Genomic DNA, 24,260 nt, shown 5'->3' on the forward strand with positions numbered 1-24,260 from the left:
AAGTAACTTTAAAGTTGCGTGCATGCTCATGTGTTTGTGTACAGGGAAGAATATATTTATGGTGCATAGTCAACAGTTTTTATTCTACTCTATATTTTAAGGACACCATGATAAGCCATTCTACAACTTTCAAAATGTAAAACAATAAGGTAAAATGGAGAACTTTAAAATCTGTTTACAAGTTTATTGTTAACAGTAACAATAAATTCTACCACTCTAATACAGACACCTCTTGGAGATGTTGCATACATGCCTACATTTAATATTTATTGGTACAGCCGCTACGGAGAACAGTATGGAGGTTCCTTAGAAAACTACAAATAGAACTACTATATGACCCAGCAATCCCACTACTGGGCATATACCCTGAGAAAACCATAATTCAAAAAGAGTCATGTACCAAAATGTTCATTGTAGCTCTATTTACAATAGCCCGGAGATGGAAACAACCTAAGTGTCCATCATCGGATGAATGGATAAAGAAGATGTGGAATGAATATACAGTTCTAATAATATTGAATATGTGTGTCATTTTGTACTGAATTATTTTCAAAAATATGCTGTGTTTGAATTTTTGGAGAACAGTGTAAAGACTTTTCAGAAAAGTAAACAAAGTGTGAGTGAATGCACAGAGCTGAGAATAACACATGGAAAAGAAGAAAGGCACTATTGTTTTATTCATTCATTCATTTAACAAACATGTAGTAATTTCCTACTCAATGCCAGATACTGTACTGTGTTTTGGGAATAAATATATGATTAAAATCTAGTCCTCAACCTGAAAGAACTCAAAAGTAGTTGAGAAAGACAGGTAAACAGCTATCTGTATTATAATATGATGGATGTTATAAAAACACAGAGGATGAAATGATTAATTAGTTCAGAAAAGGCTTCACAGAGGAAGTGACATTAAAGTGAGTTGTTGAAGGATGAAAGGTTACTCAGATGAATGGGGAAAGCAGCTTAAAAGGGCAAATCCTGGCAGAGGAAACATGAAAAAAAGCTGGTCTGTTTGAATCCTCAGCTGTCAGGTTGAAGAATTTGGTCTTAATAAATAGGCAGTAGCAGACATAATGACATAATAAAAGTAGTGTCTTAGGAAAATTAACTTATCTGAGTTATACAGAGTGGCTTGGTGGATGTAGAAAGAGGAGACAGGAAGTGGCTATTGTACCAAGAGGCGATATGGTGATGATGTATTACAACAGGTGTTGCTGAAGGACTTTTGATTCTGAGAGATATTTTGAACGATCAACTGACATTGATGCCTTGGTCCCCTTAGTGGATGATGGAGAGGAAGTACTAACAAATAACTACATGGAATGACGTGATGGAATTTTAAAAGGTTTTAGATTGACAGAAAGTTTTAAAATGTAGGGGGCATGCTACTGACAGAAATGGAGAAGTGGAGAAAATTTTGGTTTGGAGGGCAAGTTAAAAGATGAGTTTTAGACATATTGCAAGGAATGTGACAGTGAACATTTAAAAAGCAATATGTCAGAGGCAACTGGAAGTAAAAGCCTAGGTCTAAGATAAGGGGCAAGGGCTAAACAACTTTTGGCAAGAAACAGTAATCTGTATACAAATATAAATGAAGTCTCGGAGAGAAGCAACTCTTTTTAAAAATTAATTCTTACAATATTAACACTTCATATAGTGGTATTTAGAAATATATGTGAAGGGAGTTATTAAAAATTCTTAACACATCATTAGATACACCTGAAAAAATCAATTCCTTGATGTCCCCAAACGGCTTCTGCCTGAACACATCAAGATCTGAATAGTCATGGTGATGGTGGGAAAAGAGGAAGTACTATTGTAAGAGAGGGCTGTCGGCAAGTTCCTATAGAAAGGCTGACTAATTTTAGTGAAGAGCAATACCAGGCAGACACTTTGACTCTTGTCATCAGAAAAGAAAGAAAACAATCAAGTAATCTAAATCGAGATCAAATAAAGTCAGATACATCAAACCAGACAAAAAGATGAGAGCAGAGGGCTTCCCTGGTGGCGCAGTGGTTGAGAGTCCGCCTGCCGATGCAGGGGACGCGGGTTCGTGCCCCAGTCCAGGAGGGTCCCACATGCCGCGGAGCGTCTGAGCCTGTGAGCCATGGCCACTGAGCCTGCGCGTCCGGAGCCTGTGCTCCGCGGCGGGAGAGGCCACAACAGTGAGAGGCCCACGTACCGCAAAAAAAAAAAAAAAAAAAAAAAAAAAAAAAAAAAAAAAGATGAGAGCAGAGCCTGAGCCAATTCAAGAAGTGGTGAGGTGCTCACAGGCATGAAAAGAGAGGAAAAACATTCTCTGGGCAGATATGGGTTACATCAGAGCAGCCACAAGGACTCAATTTTCTTTTTTTTTAAATTTAATTTCCTTTTTTTAAATTTTTACTGTAATATTTGATTTAAAATGTTGTGTTAGGTGCTTCCCTGGTGGCGCAGTGGTTAAGAATCTGCCTGCCAATGCAGGGGACATGGGTTGGAGCCCAGGTCCAGGAAGATCCTACATGCCATGGAGCAACTAAGCCCGTGTGCCACAACTACTGAGCCTGCACTCTAGAGCCCACAAGCCACAACTGCTGAGCCCACGTGCCACAACTACTGAAGCCCACGTGCCTAGAGCCCATGCTCCACAATAAGAGAAGCCACCACAATGAGAAGCCCGCGCACCGCAACAAAGAGTAGCCCCCGCTCACCTCCACTAGAGAAAGCCCCCACGCAGCAACAAAGACCCAACGCAGCCAAAAATAAATAAATTAAAAAAGTAAAATGTTGTGTTAGTTTCTGCTGTACAGCAAAGTGAATCAGTTATACATATACATATATCCACTCTTTTTTAGATTCTTTTCCCATATAGGTCATTACAGAGTATTGAGTAGAGTTCTGTGCTATACAGTAGGTCCTTATTAGTTATCTCTTTTATATATAGTAGAGTGTACATGTCAGTCCCAACCTCCTATATTTATCCTTCCCCACCTTCCGCCCTGATAACCATAAGTTTGTTTTCTACATCTGTGACTCTACTCTTGTTTTGTGAATAAGTTCATTTGTACCATTTTTTAGATTCCACATATCTAGGAGGATGGGTCTGAATATAAATGGTTCTTTCGTTATTCCTGAGAGAAAAGACAGGAACACTGCTGCAAAATTGATGAAAGAGTCCTAGACTGTAAGAAAAATATCTGCCATTCACTAGCTGTCTGACCTTGAGCAAGTTAATCTTTTCAGACCTCAGCATCCTCATTTGTAAACATATGTGGTTGTGAAGATTAAAGATAATTTGTTCTACAAATATTTATTGAGCACCTGCTATATCCCAAATGGTATGTCTGGTTCTGGGGATAAAAAGATAGAAAAACAGGGATCCAACCTTCAGAGATTTTATCCTAGTAGAAAGAGAGACAAAAATGAAAACAAATATTGAAATAGCACCTACTATGTGTAAAAATGGAAGTAGGTTCAGGATACAGAGTGACTACACAGAGAAGGCTGTGATTGGTTCTGCCTGGAGAAAGGAAGGAAAGCTTCTGAATTGATAGTTTGAGTTGAATCTTTAAGGGGAATTGAGTTTTCTAGGAGAATACCACAGAAAGGGGCATTTTGGACAGAAAGGAATATCTGGGGAAAACCATAGAGGTATGAAACAGCCTGACCTGTTTGGGGGACTCCAGAGTTTTGCGTGGCAGAAGGCAGGGAGTATAGTGGGGTAAATGACTACTGATTAGTGCACAGAGACAGACAAGAACAGAATTATCAAGATCCTCCATGGCGAGTTAGGAAGCTAGAATTAAGAAGTGACATCACCAGACCTACATTTAGAAAGATGACTATGAATACTGGAAAGCGGACTAGAGTGAGGGGCAACTCAAAACAAAAGAGGACAATACAGCACAATTATGCAAAAATAGCACACAATATGGGCTTTATCTTTGTGATCACAAAATATTATACCATTATTTTTCTAAAATTTAGCTCAATTTTGTGATGACCAATGGTGATCCAACAAGGTATTTACTTTGAAATTCCAAAATGTATGAATCATAGATTTAGACATAAATATAAACATAGGCATAAATACAGATATGTATGTAGATACACATAAAGATAACCAAATAGATACAAATATTTCCTTTTCAGTATTTTCATTAGTTTCTTTAAAGCAATGTCTTATTCCAGTTTTTAATACTGACAACATCCTCTTGAATATAGATAAAGGTACTTTTCTAATCCATAGAGTCAAATGAACAAGAATGTCTGACAAAAATTATTTGAACAATACAATCTAATTCCACGCGTTTACTGATTGCTTTGTACACGCAACCTCCATACGGTAGAGGCTGGGGAAACAAACGAACTTGGGACACAATTCCTGCCTCCAAGCAACTCCCATTATGATAGGGAAGATACACACACGTACAACTCATTCGTGCCATTTGATGGGTAACGTATTAGTAACCAGACAAAGTACTGTGGGAGTAGAGAACAGAGGGAACGTTACGGGTAAAAATGCTTTCAGTGTCTATGACCATGTTGATTCAATTTCAACTGATCTATCGTAAAGAGAAGAAATTAGATATATCATTCATACTTTGTGTCTTTGGAAATCTATACTACCATGAGATGAAGCCTTTTAAGATTTCATAGGTTAAACAAAATGCCACATGAGTCATTACTAATCTGAACCCCTTGCTTGCATAAGACTAGAACAAGGATACAGATATACCTAGCATTGCATATTTTGGCTTTTTCACTCTTGTTCTTCATGACTTATTCAAATCAGGACAAATTAAAGGAGAAGAATACAATCAAAAATCCAAACAAGAAAAGCAAACATATTGGAGGAAAATATACATCAGGTTTTATCTATGTGATATGGTATCTCTGTGACGTCGCAATTATCATCTTTTGTAAACACACAACACTATGCCATATTTGTAAAAATTATAAATTATTTGGATTCCAAGTCTCTTAAAATATTAAAAGAATTTTACTATGTAATTTTATATTTCATCCTACTTTTATAAAGTTCTAAAATGTCCAAAAGTATTTTAAGCTTTACTCAGTTGAAAGTTAGCTAGATGTACTTGTGAAATATAATGTCATTATTTAGCTGATTAGCTAACATTTTGTAGATAGCTAAATCATACTGATAAATGAAATAAAACTAAAGATGTAGTGAAAATAAGAGTTGCTTCTATATAGTATTTCTTAAAAATTAACATTTCAAAATCTCATGTTTAAAATACACATGCCTAAGATGTTGATAATCATTTTCATGTGCAGCTTGTTAAAACAGTCCACTTATATTAAAGTCAGACTTATGTAAACACACATATATGCAGTAGGCATTAAAGAATAATTTTAGAAATAATCACCATTAATGCCTATAATAAATCAAGCACTGTACTGAAAATTTTACCTCTGTTTTTGTCCACATAACCTTTTACAGTAAGTGGTACATGAACATAATTATCTGTGCAGATCTCTATTGATTTAACATTATTCTGTGATTTCACATGAGCTTTACAATAAGTAACCAAATGTGTTCTATACGCTCTTATTTCTTTTAACTATCAACTACATTTCATTCACTGCCAAGCCACACACGCTTTAAGATGCCTTAGTCAACGCACTAACTAAAAAAGCAATTATATCTCTATAAGACTATCTTGGATGACTTTATAAGGCTCTCATAACCCCATAACTCCTTGCACAGGTTTTTATGAACTGATATACTCTCAAACATGACTAACACAGAGAGAAGGTGGGTTAAATTGTGAGTCTCTTCAATGACTACATCCTTCAGCTGCCTTATGTTTTGTTTGTAATATCCAGGCTGAATGTGTCATGTCTAATATTATCCAAGATGTGACACAGCTAAGGGAAAATGCTAGGATGAAACACAAAATGTACTATATTGTATTCAACCAGATTCTGAGCCTTCTGCATACTTACTCAAGAACCTTTAAGATATAGCAATATTGATATGGCAGAAGTCACCATCAATGTCATTTACATATTCATTAATTATGATAATCCTGGGTCTTACGGAACAACCTTGAATGTGCTTCAAATAATGTCAATCACAGTAATAATTATGAACAGGTTGTCTAATTACATAGCTCATTCTGATTCTAGCAGCCCAAAAAAATCACTGTGAACAATCACCATATGCCATGTACTTTTATATAACCCTCTTAAAATGTTCATATCATATATTTTTTCAGATTTCTTGACAGTTTTTCCTTCTGTTTTCCTTCAAACACTTATCCAATGTAGTTTTATATACTTTTAAGCTCAATATCCTTTTTTTTTTTTTTGCGGTACGCGGGCCTCTCCCGTTGCAGAGCACAGGCTCCGGACACGCAGGCTCAGCGGCCACGGCTCACGGGCCCAGCCGCTCCGCGGTATGTGGGATCTTCCGGGACCGGGGCACGAACCCGTGTCCCCTGCGTCAGCAGGGAAGCCCAGCTCAATATCCTTTTTATTTCAATGAATAAGTTCTTATATAGACATAGAAACTGCTTATAATCTTTCATAAATTGTTTGTTGTCCATAATTTCTTTTTTTTGTTAACTTTTGACCAGAATTCTATTATTTGAATTCCTCATAGATGCTATACTTTGGGTTAAATGCTGAGAAATGATGGTAAATAAACAGTCCTTAACTGATGAAGCATATTGTTTAGTGGGGGAGATTTACTTCCTCTTCTTTGCTAATTAACATGAACTCATACCCACTCTTGTACATGTCACTTCAGCATCCTCTGCATAGAGAGGTAAGCTTCTTCACCTTTTCAATAATCCTCTCTCTACTTTGGCAGTAAGAATCTTTTCCTCTATCTCTATGCTTAATTGTTTTGAGTAGCTGACAAGACGTTTCAATAAAATCAAATTTGACAGTTTTTTTTTGATACTCACACACCTGTTTCTCACATCCATCACGAGAAGTTGCTAATATTTTCAGACAAATCAATAATAAGCTAACAAGGCCCTATAATATTTGATTGATAAAATGTAATCCAGAGTATTTTTAAACACACACTGACTAATCATCTTAAACAGAGTCAATTTCTACTTAAATCCTAATAGAAACTTTCTTATACCATTCAGGTCAGGAATAATTCCAAAAATAGGCTAGCCAACTCCCAGAAGTCATTAACATGATTACCAAGTAGCTAGTTTATTTTATGTTATTTTAATTTATGAAATAAATAATAATTAAAATGACCTTAATTCTGTAACAAAATTTTTATTAACTTGATAATGAAATTTATTAAATAACATATTTGATAATTTAATTTTAATATTTAGTGATATAAATGATCAGTTCATCAAATAATCTAGCTAAATAAAACTTTACACTTGTTGCCAGATCACAGAAGTCTGTATATTTCCAATGAAAAAAAAAGCATTAATTTTTTCAAATTTAAAAGATTTACTAACTCATAACAAACAACTCCAGAATACATAGAGTGCTATGGCCCAAAAAGTTAACCAATTCAGAAAGGAAACTCCACATTTATTCCCAGACCCTATATATTACTGTATCTCAAAGTAAGCTACTATAACATTTATAGACTGATTATAAAATTAGCAAAGAAAATATTACTCAGAATGCAAAATCTGGACTAGCGATCCATTTATAACGTGCAAAAATATTAAAATATTAGCATTCCAAAGTCATTCTGAAATGGAACAGGTATACTCAAAAGTATTATGTGAAGGCAATTTCTTTGCTCTTATTAATTTTTAATATGTGATTCACAAGATACTCCACTGGAAAACATATTTTCGACCCTAAAAATAATACCATTATACTTAAGTACCTAATATTAATAGTAATATTTGTAGTAAGAAGAAGAAGAAGAATATCTTAGAGTTTTAAAACTATTCTGTGACAAAAACAGTACAGGTATTTCATACATATTTTGAAGATGGAGAAACAAGATCACACAGCTATTAAGTGTCAAAAATCTGAGACTTCCTTGGTGGTCCAGCAGTTAAGACTTTATGCTCCCAACGCAGAGGGCATGGGTTCGATCCCTGGTCAGGGAACCAAGATCCTGCATGCCACACAGTGTGGACAAAAAAGAAAATGAATCCATGGGATAGGTAGAAATAAGGAATCGAACTTCATTCTAGGAAACTGTAAAGTAGCATTACTCGGACAAAAAATAATTTAACTTAATTGGTAAAATAGATCTATGAGACTTTGAGGACATTGATGTTCATACTCATCTGTGGTCCCCATCTCTAACAGAGACACTTGCAAAGACTGGGCCTCCAAAAAATGTTTGTTACATAATGAAAAATGAGTGAGTCAATATAGATTAATCCCTGGAAATATTTTATAAATTAGGGGCCCTAAAAATGCCAGCAAAATGCTTAGCAACTAACAGAATAATATCATTTTGTTGTGAGAAGCCAAATTATTTTCAGGCCTAGGAAGTGATATAAACCATCATCTCTCAGAAGAAGCCAAAGATTCCAAGAAAAGCACCTTATGGTCTTAAAAAGTAAGACAAAGAAACACGGAGAGTTTTTACTTTTAATTAGTCATCTTCAATATTGTATTGTGTTTAATGTCCTTCAAATTGGACTGATCAAGTGGATAGTCGGGAAGATAATGTAATTAATGCCAAGTTCTGCTCTTTAGGAGCAATCGAACTAACCCTCTCTTTAATCAGAAAACTTGGGAAATAAATAATAAATAGATGAAAATATCCCACCATCACCAAAAGCACCACTATAACCAAAAGTACGGAAATATTTTTTTTAAAGTACTTATCTTCCAAGCAAAGCTGTGAAGCTTAGGGAAAGAACAGAACTTAACTGAGCAGAAAGATACTCAAATTCTAAATAAAAATAAATAGCTATTGTAAATCTAAGCAAATATTAGAGAACATGTTTGATCCATGTAATATAAAAATAATAATACGTAGCTAAATCTTCTTCCTGTTCCATTATTTGGCTAATCCTCTGAGACTTACTACGCTAAATTTTATTTTCCAAACATATCTATGAATATGAACAGTCTGATTGAGATTATGGATCTGTGTTTTTGAGCTACTGCATAAACAAAACAACTTCTGACAGAGCATGGTTGGTCAACTAAGAGCAAAAAAAAAAAAAAAAAAATCCTCAATCTACCCACACCTTCTAACTGAAACCACCACACTAAAGATAAAATACAGTTGTATAAGAAGCTGATATATAGCAGGTCTCTGCTAATAAGCCATGAGGTTTATTCCATAGAAATTAGCAAAGTGAATGTCTCATTTTGGGTACTTGATAATTCTTTGAATGAATTAATTAAAAAGAATGAATGAAATGTATAACTGAATGGAATGGTAAAAAAGTGGCAGCAATCCATCAAACTAGTTTATATAAAATTAATGTTAACAGCACTCAGGAAACACATCACTGAACTATAAATAAAATCTTGAGAAGAGAAAATTTTAAATGATTAAAGGAGTTAATTGGACACAGGTGGATTTGAAGTAGGTTCTTAGAGAAAAGCATCCCCACATATCTTCATTTTTAAAGACAAATATGACAAAGATAACACTCCAATCATTAGAAAGAATTTTATTTCATTAGTCCCAGGGAAAGGTAAAAAGCTAAAGATATAAATAGTTTCAAAAGGGGCTTACTTAAAACTGTGAACGGCAGATCCACAGAGGTTATTCAGCTCAGTGTCAAAACATGTTCTACCCCAAATCATCTTTTTGGACTCATGGTTGAAGAGAGCTGCCTGAGTGGTGGCCTGCATGGTAGTGTAGCCATTACCACACTCTCAGACTCTTAAGAAAAATGACAGCAAAGATGCGTACTCTCAAGATACCTAGCAGAAGGTCTTACTCTATTTCACAGCGAATTAGCATACGTAAAGTGTTTAATGTTACACAGTAAATGCTACGTAAGCCTTTATTATTGCAAGTGTTACTGGAGTAACTGAAGCAAAATCTTCATCAACCTCAAATTATTGCTTTTTGCTTTCTCTTGACAGGAAGCTCCTTTACATTTTTTGATTCATATCACTTGAACTCAGTACTTTCATTTATCACATCCTTGTCTAGCAACAGCTGAACAGTGTTGAAGTAACCTTGATGAAATGGAAGAAAAAAAAAAGTCCCATAAAGTGTTATGGACTGAGACAGTCACTCCTTGTTTAGAAATGAGTGTGTTGTAATATCTTTTAAAGCATATAGCTGCCTGGTTAAGGATGATTAATAATTATAAAAATAATGAATTATTCTTTGGTTGTCCTCTTAGTCCCCAGCTTTCCTTTTTGGTTGTATTCATGTTACAGATTTTGCAAAGCAAATTCTCTTTAACATATCTGAGATGATACTGAATGATATCAAGTGTTGAACAATTCATGTATCATAAGAAGATAAACGTTTTTACTAAGCGTGGTAAAAGGGACAGATTAAACTGGTATAATCTGCTATTGCAAATCATAAGTATTTGAGAACAATGATGTCTAACAGAACATTTCATCATTTTGATATAAATTTTTGGCATCATCAATTTTTTTGTTTATCAAGTGATGTCTGACCATTTTTAGCAAGTTGGAATATTTTGCTTGCAAACTGCTCTTACCTAAAAAGGGAATGAATGGGTTAACTTTTCCTATATTATTTCTAGATATGAGAAAGGATAGCGTTGCATTATTGTTAGGCTCCAGGTTCAGAAGAGTTTTCTTCTTAGGAAGTGTCTAATCCTGTCAATTTATTGGTTACTTTTGAAATTCCTAAGGAAATGCAGAAAGACCTTGACACCATGCAAACCTGAACACAGTCTTCGGAAGAAATACTTTATTCTGAAGAGAATGCTCATTTATCTTTTATCTCCAAGTTTAAAATATACAAAACCTGAAACAGTGTCTTTCTGAATATAAATGGCTTTTTAAAAAATCATCCTTTAAGAACATACATGGGGCTTCCCTGGTGGTGCAGTGGTTGAGGGTCCGCCTGCCGATGCGGGGGACACGGGTCACGGGTTCGTGCTCCGGTCCGGGAAGATCCCACATGCCGCGGAGCGGCTAGGCCCGTGAGCCATGGCCGCTGAGCCTGTGCGTCCAGAGCCTGTGCTCCACAACGGGAGAGGCCACAGCAGTGAGAGGCCCGCGTACCGCACAAAAAAAAAAAAAAAAAAAAAAAAAAGTTGATGTTTCCAGCACAAAGAGAAATGACTTGCGAGGGGTTCGGAGGGAAGACTAAAGGGAAAGCATAAAGAAGAAGTCTATTTTGAAGACCGTGACCCCCAGGAGACCCAAGTGAGCACCCCTTCTACTTTTCTTCTAGTCTTTCAATGTAAATGTCACTTTTAAGCTACTGAGAAGGATCAAAAATACCATAGACCCTTGGGACTAGCCATCAGAAGCTTTTAAAATGTTCACATTCAATATGTCAGTCATTTGAGAAAAAAACGTCATCTACCAGGTTGAAAACAATTGGATCACCTTCTAATTTACTGATTTCTCAGGAGCAGAATATTATATGTGGATTTTTTATCGTAATAGACAAAATACAACTCTATGGAAAATCACATATATATGATGTATGTGTATATACACATTTATTTGGTATTCAGTATTTATAAAGTAAGATTCTAAAATAAATATTTAATTCCCAAATGGTCTATCTTTGACACCATAGCCCTCCTGGGCAAATATATTTTGATATTGATGAATCATAGGCAATAGTACCAATGTACCAACTACTGCTGAAATGTATATTAACTAACTTTGAAAAGCATGTGAAAGCTTTCTTCCCTACAGACATTAAATCAAAGATGGACTTAAGACATGAACAGCTGAACAAGTAAAATATTAACCAAAACAATTTCTTCTCTCTCTAATTTTCTACTTTCCCCTCTCTTGAGTACTAGAGTGTTTATTATTGTTTAGAATAATTAAGCAATATATCTTTACATTTAAACTGGAAAAAAACTGAATTCAATAAACTCTGTATCTATTTCAGTTCACCAATGATTTTCTCAACTTCTTTTTGAATAAAAACAAAATAATCTAAGAAGTAAAGGTAATTTTATTGCAATGCCTATTAAATTTAGCAGGCAATTTTTGTTGGAGCACGTTAAAATGATACTGAGTCTAATGGCAGAATTCATTTTTGCTATTTTAGTCCTGCCCATGATAAAAACAATTGAGAACATTTATCAAAGTTTTGGGCAACACACTTTGAGATATCCTAAGTATTTAGCATAATGAAGTTTAGTTGCATGATTCTCTATTAATAGTTATCTTTATGCCCAGGTATGTGCCCTCATAAAAATTCAGGAAGAATTCCCAGCCTGCAGACTTTATCAGTGTATAAAGTTATTGCTGTGTAAATCTCCTTTAATCCCAAATTATTTAATAAAAGAACATACACTCATGTTGAATAATTCTCATTATAGCAAGTACGTCCTTACAAGGCTACATTCAGGAAATTAAAGGTTACACCTATCATACAGATACAAATTATAGTGAAAACCTGTGCAATATGCACCAGGGATATGATTTTGCCTGCATCGGCATCAGGTCTGTAAAAGAAGGAGTTCTTCGTGGTATCATTTTACTATTCATCCTTTTCCTGTATTGAAGCTCTTTTATTATAGACTTTTTCAAATTTAAATGATAAAGAATTGTTGAAGAATAGTAACTAGGCAGCATGAGTCTTTTCTTTTCTCCCTTTGGACGGCCATCAACAGCATACTGTAACTTAATCATCCAATAATGTTGTCATTAACAACCAACTTTGATCAAATAACATCAAGCAAAAGGACTACTCAACCTATGAAATCTAACCCCAGCCCTGAGCTGAAGAAGTTGCTTCTGTTGATCTTGACACTTCTGTTTGATGAATGAAACATGATATAAGGCTTATGTTCCTATAGAATAGTCCACATTGCCAAAAAAGATAAGCATTGATTTGGGGAGACTGAGTCTAGATACAAAGATTACAGAAAACTTTTTGTAATCTATACATAATTGTTAGAAATCTAGGGTGTCAAAATAGATTACTAGGGTTGGAAATGTGAGGGTATTTATACATAAAATCAATGCCCCTTTGTAATGGAGCATTTATTATTTTCCAGGTCCATGATACCTACTCACATTTGTATAGCGGTTCATGCATTTCAAAGACCTCCAAAGTTATTTTATCTTCACAAAAATTATGTGTGCTTACCAAGTCAGTATAATGGCCCCCATTTCTCAAATAGTAAGGGTGAGTCAAAGAAGTGAAATGCCTTTCTTGGAATCTGAATTTCTTCTTGCCTATCCATTTCCTGACCTTATATCATACTACCTGTAAAGGCCCATATCTATAAAATAGTATACTTGATCAGTTTATTGGGGAACAAAATTTCAGAGTAGTTTTTATTCCATGTAGTGTTTTTAATGTAAAAACTGATTATTGCTTTAGCAGAAACTGACTGTAGACACATACACACACATATATACAACCTAAGATTTTACTAACAGTTAAGCAGGCTACACAAGTATACTATCCTAAATCAGAGCAAGAGCTTCCTTGACAATACAGTGTAATTCTGGGCTTCCTTATTGCTATTCCATCGAAGGTAGACTGTCATAGTAATCTCCCCAGCAAACTGAAATTGTATTTCAGTGCTTGAGCCTTGGTGTCTAAAAATAATTAAAGCACTGTTTTTGAGATTAGAGGCAAAAGAGGTCAGCTTCCTGAATTTCTTTACTTCTGACACAAGCCTGACTTCTGGTTTTTCTAATTTAGGCTAAGTTCTAGTGAAGCCCAAGCCTTGTTCTCCTGGGGGAGTTTCTGTGCATATCACAACAGTATGAGTTACTGCTAACACAGCCATCACTCTTGTTCTTTCTAGTATTTCTTTCACTCTTTTGCTGATGCCATTATGAAAAATAGTGCTGACACAGCCTTAAAGTCACTTAATATCCTTTCTTACTTATGTGGCTAACTTAGTCCTAAAATTTTGTTTGCAAAGAAGATATTAACGATCCTTGGAGGAGAATTTGTTTAGAGTCTCTTCTTACAGGTTTTATAAATTTAATATATTGAGGTACTCTACAACCTAAATTGAAAAAACTACTAAAAAAGCAAAAGCAGCCAATGATCAGACAGTATTTGTAATCTTTAAAATCCGAACATAAAGAGTCATAATAATAAGACCTGTTTTCACTATTGCCTAATTAACTGTGATGGACCTTATTCTTTCATTTCTTAGTTTAATCCATCATTAATTGTTATTTTTGATTATAACATATGGATTAATATCTTACCAGCTCAAGGTTTTTATACTTCCAGGGCATGGTATGTATTCTGTTAAGGACAAAGTCTCAGATGTGTTATTTACACTCTATATTCATTTTCAATATTTCTTATAAAATTGTTCTCCATTTATAACTTAATTGATAAAGATAATGAAGGAATATACAAAATTATTCAAAGACAAAATCCAGTATGAGGACATTGAAACTTGGGATTCACTGCCATGCTAAAACCATTAAAAGCTGTCAGTTTTCACCTCTAGTATAATTCTGTTCATTCCTTTTTAACCTAAGATGTATTTTTATAATGATAAATAGAAAGGATTTTGTCAGATAGCTGAATGAGCTGAAAAAAAAGAAAAAGCTTACCTATATGAGTAACATGCCGTTTGTAATACTAACATCTTTTAATATTGAAACATAATAGAATTATAAATCAGTAATAATCCACAGCATAGTGAAAATTAAATGATAATTTTAAACAAATTTGGTTGAAAGTCAACTAAAAACCAAAATATATTTTTACAAATATTTCAATATCCTTAAACATTTCAGTTTTCAAATTTCATATTTGTTTAAAAATTACTTAATTAATATTGATGGTATTGATGATTTTTCTTCAAAGTTCTTTAAAGGCATTTTTAATTAATTTTAATGCCATAATAAAACAGTTCAAATAAGTTTTTTTAAATTGTATAATATATAATGCATACCTAGATACATAAGGCTAAGTAAAATTAACTCACACATTTGTGCAAATGAACCATGCTGCCTTTATAAAATATAAGCAAAACTGGATAATTCAAACATATCAATATGATATTACAATTGTAACATTTCTTCTGAGATATGTAAGATCACCTTTCTTACTCAGCAGCAGTTGGCTGAATTTATGGTAGAGAAGTTATATCATGACTGACAGACATCTTTATATTTTACCTTGGTTTAAATACTATTCAGATCATACTTGTAATCATGACAGATAACTAGATAATCACATAATAGTTTAAACATCAAAAAGGAGTGGTGTGAAATAAATATATATTATCACTCATGCTATGTCACAGGTGAAAGCTTTTGAGCTTCTGGAAGTTGACAAATGTCAGTACTTTGCAACTTTTACATAGTGCCACTTAAAATAAATTTAAAATTCAAGTTCCCAAACAACATATACCCTGGGTTCTACTCCATAATAACAGTCACTTACTGATTAATGGAAGCTTATACTAAATGAAAAACTTATATTAAATGACATATAGAAATCATACCCTCCCTCCACTTTTTCTTCTAGGATACTCTAGAACATCACTGCTTAAGGTACAACAAATCCTACTTCAGGTTCAGACGTACAGGTATGAGTATAATGTGTACAACTCTTTATAGTGACCTCTTATTAAATCATTTAATCCTAAAGTAAAAACAGCAATAATGCATCAAAAATTTTAGCTAATTTTTGAGTTCATCACATTGAAGAAATATTAAGTTCTCATTTTTCTGTATATTGAAACATCCTATATACTTAAAATATAACTCATTGGTTACTGTTACCTTCTCTATTTTAAGGGATATTTTATCTTTGTTATCAAATACTGTAATCTAAACTATTTCTATTTAGAAAACTTGTACCATTTCGAAATCAGCGTATAACCAATCAGATTCTATTTAGTTCTAATAAACAAAAATATTTTGGAATAGTACTGTTTACATTTTGGGTTACTTTTCCTTTTATTGGATAGCTAACTTTTTTTTTTTCATGCATCGGTTGGTATTTTCAGTCACATCTGATAATAAGATAAGCCCAATGTAACACAGGATCAACCTTTCACTTAGAGTTCCAAACAATTAAAAAGTGCACTTACCATGTTCCAGCCGGGGTAGAGGTAGTCTGTACCAACAAACTCAAAGTAGTGAGCAAATCCCTCCTTCAGCCACACATCTTCCCACCACACAGGAGTCACGAGGTCACCAAACCACTGCCGTGACAAATGAATGGGCATCAGATAAAATCGCGTCTATCCCAGAATTATTTTATCTAAAAGTAAATGTATTAAACTATGATTGTCACAACTGGAATTCATTCCCCAATTGATTTTGTGATCTTAAAATACGTTGTGGCAACACCATTGATTTATTTGACTACTTGGATGACACTAATTTTCTATAAATGCATTCAGGGAAGAACAAAAATAAAATGTTCAAGGAACACAACAAGAAGATTTAACCTGGAGAAGAAAGAGCTCAGGGTAAAAAAACTGACAACAGCTGTCTTCAAATATTTGAAGACCTAGTATATAGAAGAAGAAAAGGCTTGGGTCTTATGGCCCTACAGGGGACAAATCAGTATTAATGGATGGAAATTAGGGTTGTAGATTGGTAGACATTGCTAAAAATGCAGGAGACCCTCTAACAGACTGAAATAGATGAAGATGGAAAATACTACCTCGAGAAGCGGTGAGCTCATCACAGGAAGTACTGAAGCAGCGCCTTCCAGTGGCAGAGGCAATTCACAGACGACATCAGCTGATTGAAGGAACTAATAAAGGCTTTAAGATGCTCCACACCTGACTCTCCATGATTCTATGATAATGAGGGTTGGACCAAAAAAGTCTCTAAGATCCCTTCAGGAAAGTAATGTTGTAATTTATAATTGGTGTTTTGATTAGATCTGGATACATTACTCTGAAATCCTTGCTGAGTTCAACAAAGCTTAAAGGAATTCTTTTTTCATTAAAAAACAAAACAAAATGAAACAAAAAAACATTATACGTGGGAACTATCCTACAGACTTGGGATTTAATGATGAAAAGTCAGACAATGTCCCTTCTCAGGCAGCTGACACTTTATTGTGGAGGAAGGGACAATTAGGTGAGATAGAAAATAAAAAATAAGCAAATGAACAATACAATTTCAGATCTTATTAAAGTGTGATAGGAATGGAGGATGGGTCACTTTAGACTGTAAAAACAAAAAGATTCTAAGCAGATGACATTTGAGCTCAGACTTTAATGATAAGAAGAAGCCATGAGAAAGCCTCAGGCAAGAGGATTATAGGCATTTGTAAGTAACCCTTAGTGTGAAGACTGTAAGTGGGAGTGAGTTATTTAAGAAGCAGAAGGAAAAGGCAGTCAGACAAGTATCAGATCATAGCTTTACAGCTTTAGGAGCTAGAGGAAAGAGCTTGGTGGCTGAGCATTTCAATATTAATAAAGTATCACTTACTCAAGAGGACCTCTAATAGAAATACAAAGAAGAGATAACTGAATATGCTGATGACCACAAAACAAATGATATTTAAAACATTTTCTGTTCTTGATCAGAAAGTAATGTTTCTTCTCCCTTAAACTGAAAGCCTGTCTTAAGAATTGTGACAATAAATAGGTGAGGAGAAACGGTAATTTGGCAATGATAGTGGAAATTATTATGTGTTTCTCCCAGCTTCCGGCTCATTTCCGCATAGTAAGTAGCCGAGCACCACTAAGCTAGAACAAGAAAGTAACTGAGAATCTGGAACAAATGAAATCCAGTTTTAGAAAAAATTATCAGTGTGTTCTTATTTCAACAGAACTCTACATGTAACTCGTTTCTAGGAATGTTCAAAAGGACATTGATTTGCATCAAAGAATTGTATGTTTAGCTGGAAACCATTTTTAGCACAATAGAGGAGCCCTGGTTATCTCTGCAATGGACCCCCTTAAGTCTCTGCAGCAAGGAACACATGCCCAAGCTGACCAGCATGACAGGTACAAACGTCTACAGGTTCACTGCAGAAGGCTGACATACAGGTAAATGGTCATATGGCCTAGAACAATTTATCATGAAGTCCCTATTCATGTATTGTCATTTAGCTGTTCAGCCTCTTTTACTAACAACATTTCCACCTTAATCTTTCTTAAGGTTTTCAAGCTTTTTAAAAAGATTTTGGGTTGGTAACAAATTGAAGTTGTACAGTATCACACTGTGATTTCTGGTGTTTTCACTTAAAAACCATCCATAGTTTCTGGTAATCAGGACAAAGATTGCTTTTTATTAGCACAAACGTTTATTTTCAGTTATTTTTTTCACTAGAATCAAGATTCTAATAAGCATTGTGAAATCTCTGTAATACCTTCTGCTCATTGTAAGAAAGTATATAAAATCAAAATGAAATTAATTTTATCTTAGCTTCATGATAAAGCTGGCTAATTTACATATGAATTTCTAAACATGTCAAGACAAAAAAAAATCAATTATTTGAGAACAAAGAGGCTGTCGCAGAGTTAGTGAAAGACTTCCTAAGTGTCTGTGTGATGGGAGAAGGGGAATAACAAATTGATTTCAGCAAAAGCAAATTTTGACATGTACACAAAACTCAGCTGCATCTTTCAGCAATGCAATAAATCATTGCCATCACTGCACTCTCCATATATACACACCAATAATCACAAGAAAATACAGCAAGGTTGACAAAGAATAGTGAGTGGATAGGGTCTCCAAAGAGGCTGCGGGGTAGCAGTGCCATCTCACTCCTCAACTAAACTGAATGACAGTTACTTATTCAATATGATCCGTGTGTTTGCTTTCGTTTGTGCCGTCACTTGAGAACAACCTATCTTCCAAAAAGAACTACATGGTGCTCTATACAAGTAAAACTTAACTGGGAGGATAATAACTTAGCTCCTAATCTAAGTATCTGAAATCATTCTACATTCTCGATAGTTTGCAATTATACTTACACCTGATCCTTTTTCTCATACCTGGTGACATATCTCATGAACAATGACCATGGTGACATCCAGCAAATAAGAAATAGATGAAACACTGGGATCCAGCAGTATTCTTTGTTCCACAAAAATACTTAGTCCCCAGTTCTCCATAGCAGCATACGGATGCTTAGGCACAGCTAAAAGATCTAGAAACAGAATAAAACAATTCCAAAGGCTTTAACAAACATGTCAGATTCTAAATTCATGTCCGACAAAAGTCCAGAAATCCTAATTAGAAGAAATACTTGTTCTTTCTCGGTAATTTTTTTTTTCTAAATTAAACTACCTGCCATTTCTACGTGACAGCAGAAATATAGGCTATCACTGTAAATGCTGGCCATATCCATCCATCACAGTTCATTTTCAGACCCAGTGCTGTAGGAGGTTGGAAGTATCGCGCCATTATTGATGGGTCTGTCCTAATAAGTTGCAGAAAGTCAAGGAAACCAAATGCAGCAGGAATCTACAGAGTCAAAAGGCATTGTGCCTGCTAATGAAAATATATTCAGCTCAGTGCAGTAAATGCTGTACTCTTGCTTTTACCTCAATATTGTTCAAAAGAAAACATCTCACATCAGTTTAAAAATCCAACATATCATATTACTAATTGCTTAATTCTAATGTATTTTTTGAGTTTTGTTAAAAGTAAAATATTACATGTAAATATAGCTCAGATAGAGAAAACTAAAAAAGTAGATGTAGTGTCAAAAGGACTATTGAGGGGGGCTTCCCTGGTGGCGCAGTGGTTGGGAGTCTGCCTGCCGATTCAGGGGACACGGGTTCGTGCCCCGGTCCGGGAAGATCCCACATGCCGCGGAGCGGCTGGGCCCGTGAGCCATGGCCGCTGAGCCTGCGCGTCCGGAGCCTGTGCTCCACAACGGGAGAGGCCACGACAGTGAGAGGCCCGCGTACCACACACAAAAAAAGACTCTGGTTCTGGTCCTGCCTGCACCATTAATTAAATATATGACATCAGTAAATCACTTTAATTTCTCAAGACCACAATTCTCTCACCTATAAAATAAGGTTATTGGACGTCATGATCTCTCAAATCCCTTCCAGCTCCGAAAATCTATGATTAGGTGATTCTAAGATTTGTGCTTATTTTAAAAGGTTGTAGAGGTATTATCAACGTTTGCTTAAGGTGACACAGTAAGTACATGCTTTGATGCACTCCCTCTGCTCAAACACATAGCAATGTTAAGTAAAATATTAAAAGGAAAAACTGAAAATCATCTCCAGGCTTGAAAATAAACCTCTCCATGGACCAGAAATGGTACATAAGTGCAAAGCAGTGATTGCATGTGAAGCCACGGGCAGTGGCATTTGGGAACTGGATCCAGCAGGATTCACCGGAGCCAAAGGCATCTAAGCCAAGCTGATAACTTGTTGCCAGAGGCTGACGTAGGGCATGCATGTGCAGAAGGACTGAATATAGCTGGTGCTCAGTGCTGCTTGGGAAAGCTAGCAAGCGGCAATGTAAGGATTCGAACCCAGGCAACCTGGCTCCACTTTCCCATGTAAACACTGGACTAACTCCCTAGGATGCTAAGAAAATAATGGTACAAAAATGTTTGCTGCAGTATTCTTTGTAAGAATGAAAAGAGAAAACTGCAAGCCTTTCACCGAGATAACTGACAAACTGTGAAATAATTCTAAAAAGCAATACCATACAACAACTGAAATAGTCTTACCACTAGATTCTAACACTACATGTATCAACATGGATAATCTGAAAAACGTAATGTTGAGGGAACAAATAAGGTGTAGAATGACCCTTACCATATACTACTTAAAAACAAGCAGAATAGTACCATAGATTGCAAATGGTTACTCACACATACACTCAGACAGACAGTAGTGGTAAAATGCACACACAGTCACACACATATAGGAATGATAAACACCAGATTCAGAATTATGATTGCTTCAGAAAAGAAAGAAGGAAGAAGGAATGAGGGACAGTCTCTTAGGTTCCTGGAGCCAATTTCAACATGTGTGCATGTGGGGCGGGGACGTGGGAGGGTTTGTCCCACACCGTCTATAAATAATTCTTGGATTCCAACAGAATGACCCAGTATTCAACTCAATTCCGATACCATCTACCCAAAGATAGAATCAGATTCCACAGGTTAAGGGTTCAGTCCTACAACACTGCACCCTCCATCCCTACTTCAGAAACCAGTCCCAAGCCCAGATTGTTACCTGTGCTTCTGACCTATGGACTAAAGATAAGTCAAGTATGGCCCCTGTATCCACTACATGGAAACATGACAGCTTAACAGAAAAAATAAAGAAAGAATAAAAAGTCCTGAGAAAGAGAGAGAAAACAGATTTAGTTGGAGAAGTTCTTGAAAGAGATAGTATCTGAGTTGGACTTCCAAAGATAAATAGGATTTCGACAGGCAGACAGAGGTACTATATGCATTCATTTATACAAGTATGTATTTATTGAGCATCTCTTTTGCTCAATACAAGCATTGTTTGTTCTGTCATCCAAGCTCCTTGCTCCCTGCTCTCATGGCACTTATATTTATTTCTGGGTGTGTGTAGGAAGAGGAGGTTAATTAACAAGTAATAAATGAATGAAAGAAATTTAGTAAATGATAAATGCTACCAAAAAATAATTGAGTAAGACAATGATTGACTGGTAGGGTGAAATGGGTGGAGTGTGGTCAAAGCAGGCATCTCTAAGGTAATCACATCTCACCTGAGATGTGAATAATGGTAGAAGCTAGCTGTCTGAAGATCTGTGGAAGTATTGATATATTGTTCTAAGAAGAGGGGACAAAAAATGCACAGGTCCTAAGGAGGAAATGAGGCTAGCATATTGGATAGAATGAAGGTTGGTGTGGCTGAAGCGTATAAAGGAGAAGAGTATAGTTGTGAGAATTATACAAAATGCAAGTACATAACAAATAGACATACTTCTACTTAAGATTTTACCTTGAGACCTTCCTTAAATATGAACAACCCAGGCAATAGAACAACATTGCGCCAACTCTGCCTGCCACCAGCAGATGGCAACAGCAGTAGCAGGTCTGGGGCCATTTACTTGTAGGAACACGGGGACTTATGGACAAGTCTGTTGCAAAACAGAGGCACTTCTGTTTGCTGGAGTTCTCCAAGAGCCGAGAGTAGTCAGGTCCCCAAGACTGAGTCAACAAATCAGGCCGCACACTGGAATATGGAGTGGCTCAAATGGTACGGAGAGAAAATTCTAGACATGGGCCAGATGCGAGTCTAAGAGTTTGGAATAAAGAAGGTACAGTCAGGGGCAGTCATCAGACAGCAAAAACCTGACTAGCAGCCTAAGCAGGTGTGGTGAGGGGGCAGCTGAAGGCTGGTGCCAACGATCTCAGGCAATGGTGACCTAAGTAGGCAGCTGGTGACAGGTTGGTTTCCAGAGGTCTAAGGGCAGAGAAGTCAGACCCGAGTAACAAAGCTGTACTTCAGCCAGACAAAGACTCTTGAGCAAATGGAGTCAGATTCAGATAAAGTGATTGAGAACAGAGTGAAACACAGAGGGATCAAGCACAGGAGGCAGCTTCTCAGATGCTCACAGGCTTAACAATAGATACAGGGAACCATGTCTATGGATGGCAGAAGGAAAAAAAAAAGAAAATTTTAAAAATTAGATTACGCTACTACAGACATAATAACCTTCTATCAAAGTACTGAAGAAACCTGGATTTTGTTCTAACAACTATTGAGGGATAATTTAACTGTGTCTCTCTGCTCTATACCTTTATCTCATAAACAGTTCTATATTTTGAGAATACCTTCAGGAGGCATATATCCACATAAAGACTTGTACACAAATATTCATAACAGTTTACTTCCAATACACCCAAACTGGAAATAATTCCAATGTCCATCAATAGATGAATGGATAATGTGTGGTATATCCATACAATAAAATGCTGTTCAGCAATAAAAAGAAATGAGCTATCAATACGTGCTGCAACGTGGATGAGCCCCAGAATAGTTATACTGAGTAAAAAGGAAGAAAAAATATATATGTTGTACGATTCATGTCACTTACATAAGATTTTAGAAAATGCAAATTCATCTATAATGTCAAAAAGCAGATCAGTAGTCACCTGGGGACACAGATAGGAGGGATTAAAAATAGCAACAGGAAAGAAAGAATGTCTCTGTGTATAACTGAGTCACTTGGCTGTACGGCAGAGATTGGCACAGCACTGTAAATCACCTATACTTTGATTAAAAAAATAAATTTAAAAAATAGCAACAGGAAACTTTTGGGGGTGATGGATAGGCTCATTATGGTGATGATTTCATGGGTGTATACATATCTTAAAACATCAAATTTTTTACAAATTTTACACTTTACATATGTGCAGCATACTGCATGTCACTATACCTCAATGAAGCCGTTAATACCTTCAGTAACTGAAATATTCTTTTGCTTAACTTTGAAGATAATAAGATTTATTTACAATGAATTAAATTGTCTCAATTTTTGCAAAATAATTTGTCATGAGGCTATATCCATTAACGTGTGCAACCACAACTCTTTAATATGCCTTGAAAACAGAAGTAAGAAAAGTCAAATGTTTCAGAGTCAAATTTACTTGGAAATTAAAAGAAAATCCTGGATAAAATTATGCATAGGAGTCTGCTCCCAATTAATTACGCTAGTCCTAAACCTATAGGCAGATAACAAATATTCGTATAATACTAGTGAATGTGATTACATAAATCACCATAAAAATCTGACTTTCTCTACTTGTTCCCTTCAGTGCACTAGAATTTACTTTCTATCTTTAACACTATGTTGAAACAGCTGTCGCTAACTAAGAGCACAAAATCTCATGGAGACCTCTGAGTTCTTACCTTTTGTTTTTTTTTTTTTTCAGTACGCAGGCCTCTCACTGTTGTGGCCTCTTCCGTTGCAGAGCACAGGCTCTGGACGCGCAGGCTCAGCAGCCATGGCTCATGGGCCCAGCCGCTCCGCGGCATGTGGGATCTTCCTGGACCAGGGCACGAACCCGTCCCCTGCATCGGCAGGCGGACTCTCAACCACTGCGCCACCAGGGAAGCCCTGAGTTCTTACCTTTTTGATACTGCCAAGATTTATCACACTGCTCATTAGGGTCTGTCATAGAAAGATATCCTGTTTCTCCTCCACTTCCCAGATTAGCCTTTCTTCTTGTTGTTTTTGTTCTTGTTTGTTTAATTTTCTTGTCATCTTCTGATTTTTGAAAACCAAAGTTCTAGGATTTCCAT

The 24,260-nt window shown here is 35.7% G+C and overlaps 1 protein-coding gene across 1 annotated transcript in view; it reads right to left on the minus strand.

The window, feature by feature from the left end:
- The window catches only part of TRHDE (thyrotropin releasing hormone degrading enzyme), a 415,986-nt gene that overhangs the window by 176,904 nt on the left and 214,822 nt on the right, over nucleotides 1–24,260 (minus strand). Inside the window, exons 4-5 of the mRNA XM_060164833.1 lie at nucleotides 18,999–19,153; nucleotides 16,125–16,238 (exon numbers count right to left, since the gene is read on the minus strand). Of these exons, the coding sequence (XP_060020816.1) occupies nucleotides 16,125–16,238; nucleotides 18,999–19,153 (269 nt within the window). The remainder of the gene's footprint in view (nucleotides 1–16,124; nucleotides 16,239–18,998; nucleotides 19,154–24,260) is intronic.

This window comes from Lagenorhynchus albirostris, chromosome 11 (assembly GCF_949774975.1).
Source record: "Lagenorhynchus albirostris chromosome 11, mLagAlb1.1, whole genome shotgun sequence".
In the NCBI taxonomy this organism is placed as follows: domain Eukaryota; kingdom Metazoa; phylum Chordata; class Mammalia; order Artiodactyla; family Delphinidae; genus Lagenorhynchus; species Lagenorhynchus albirostris.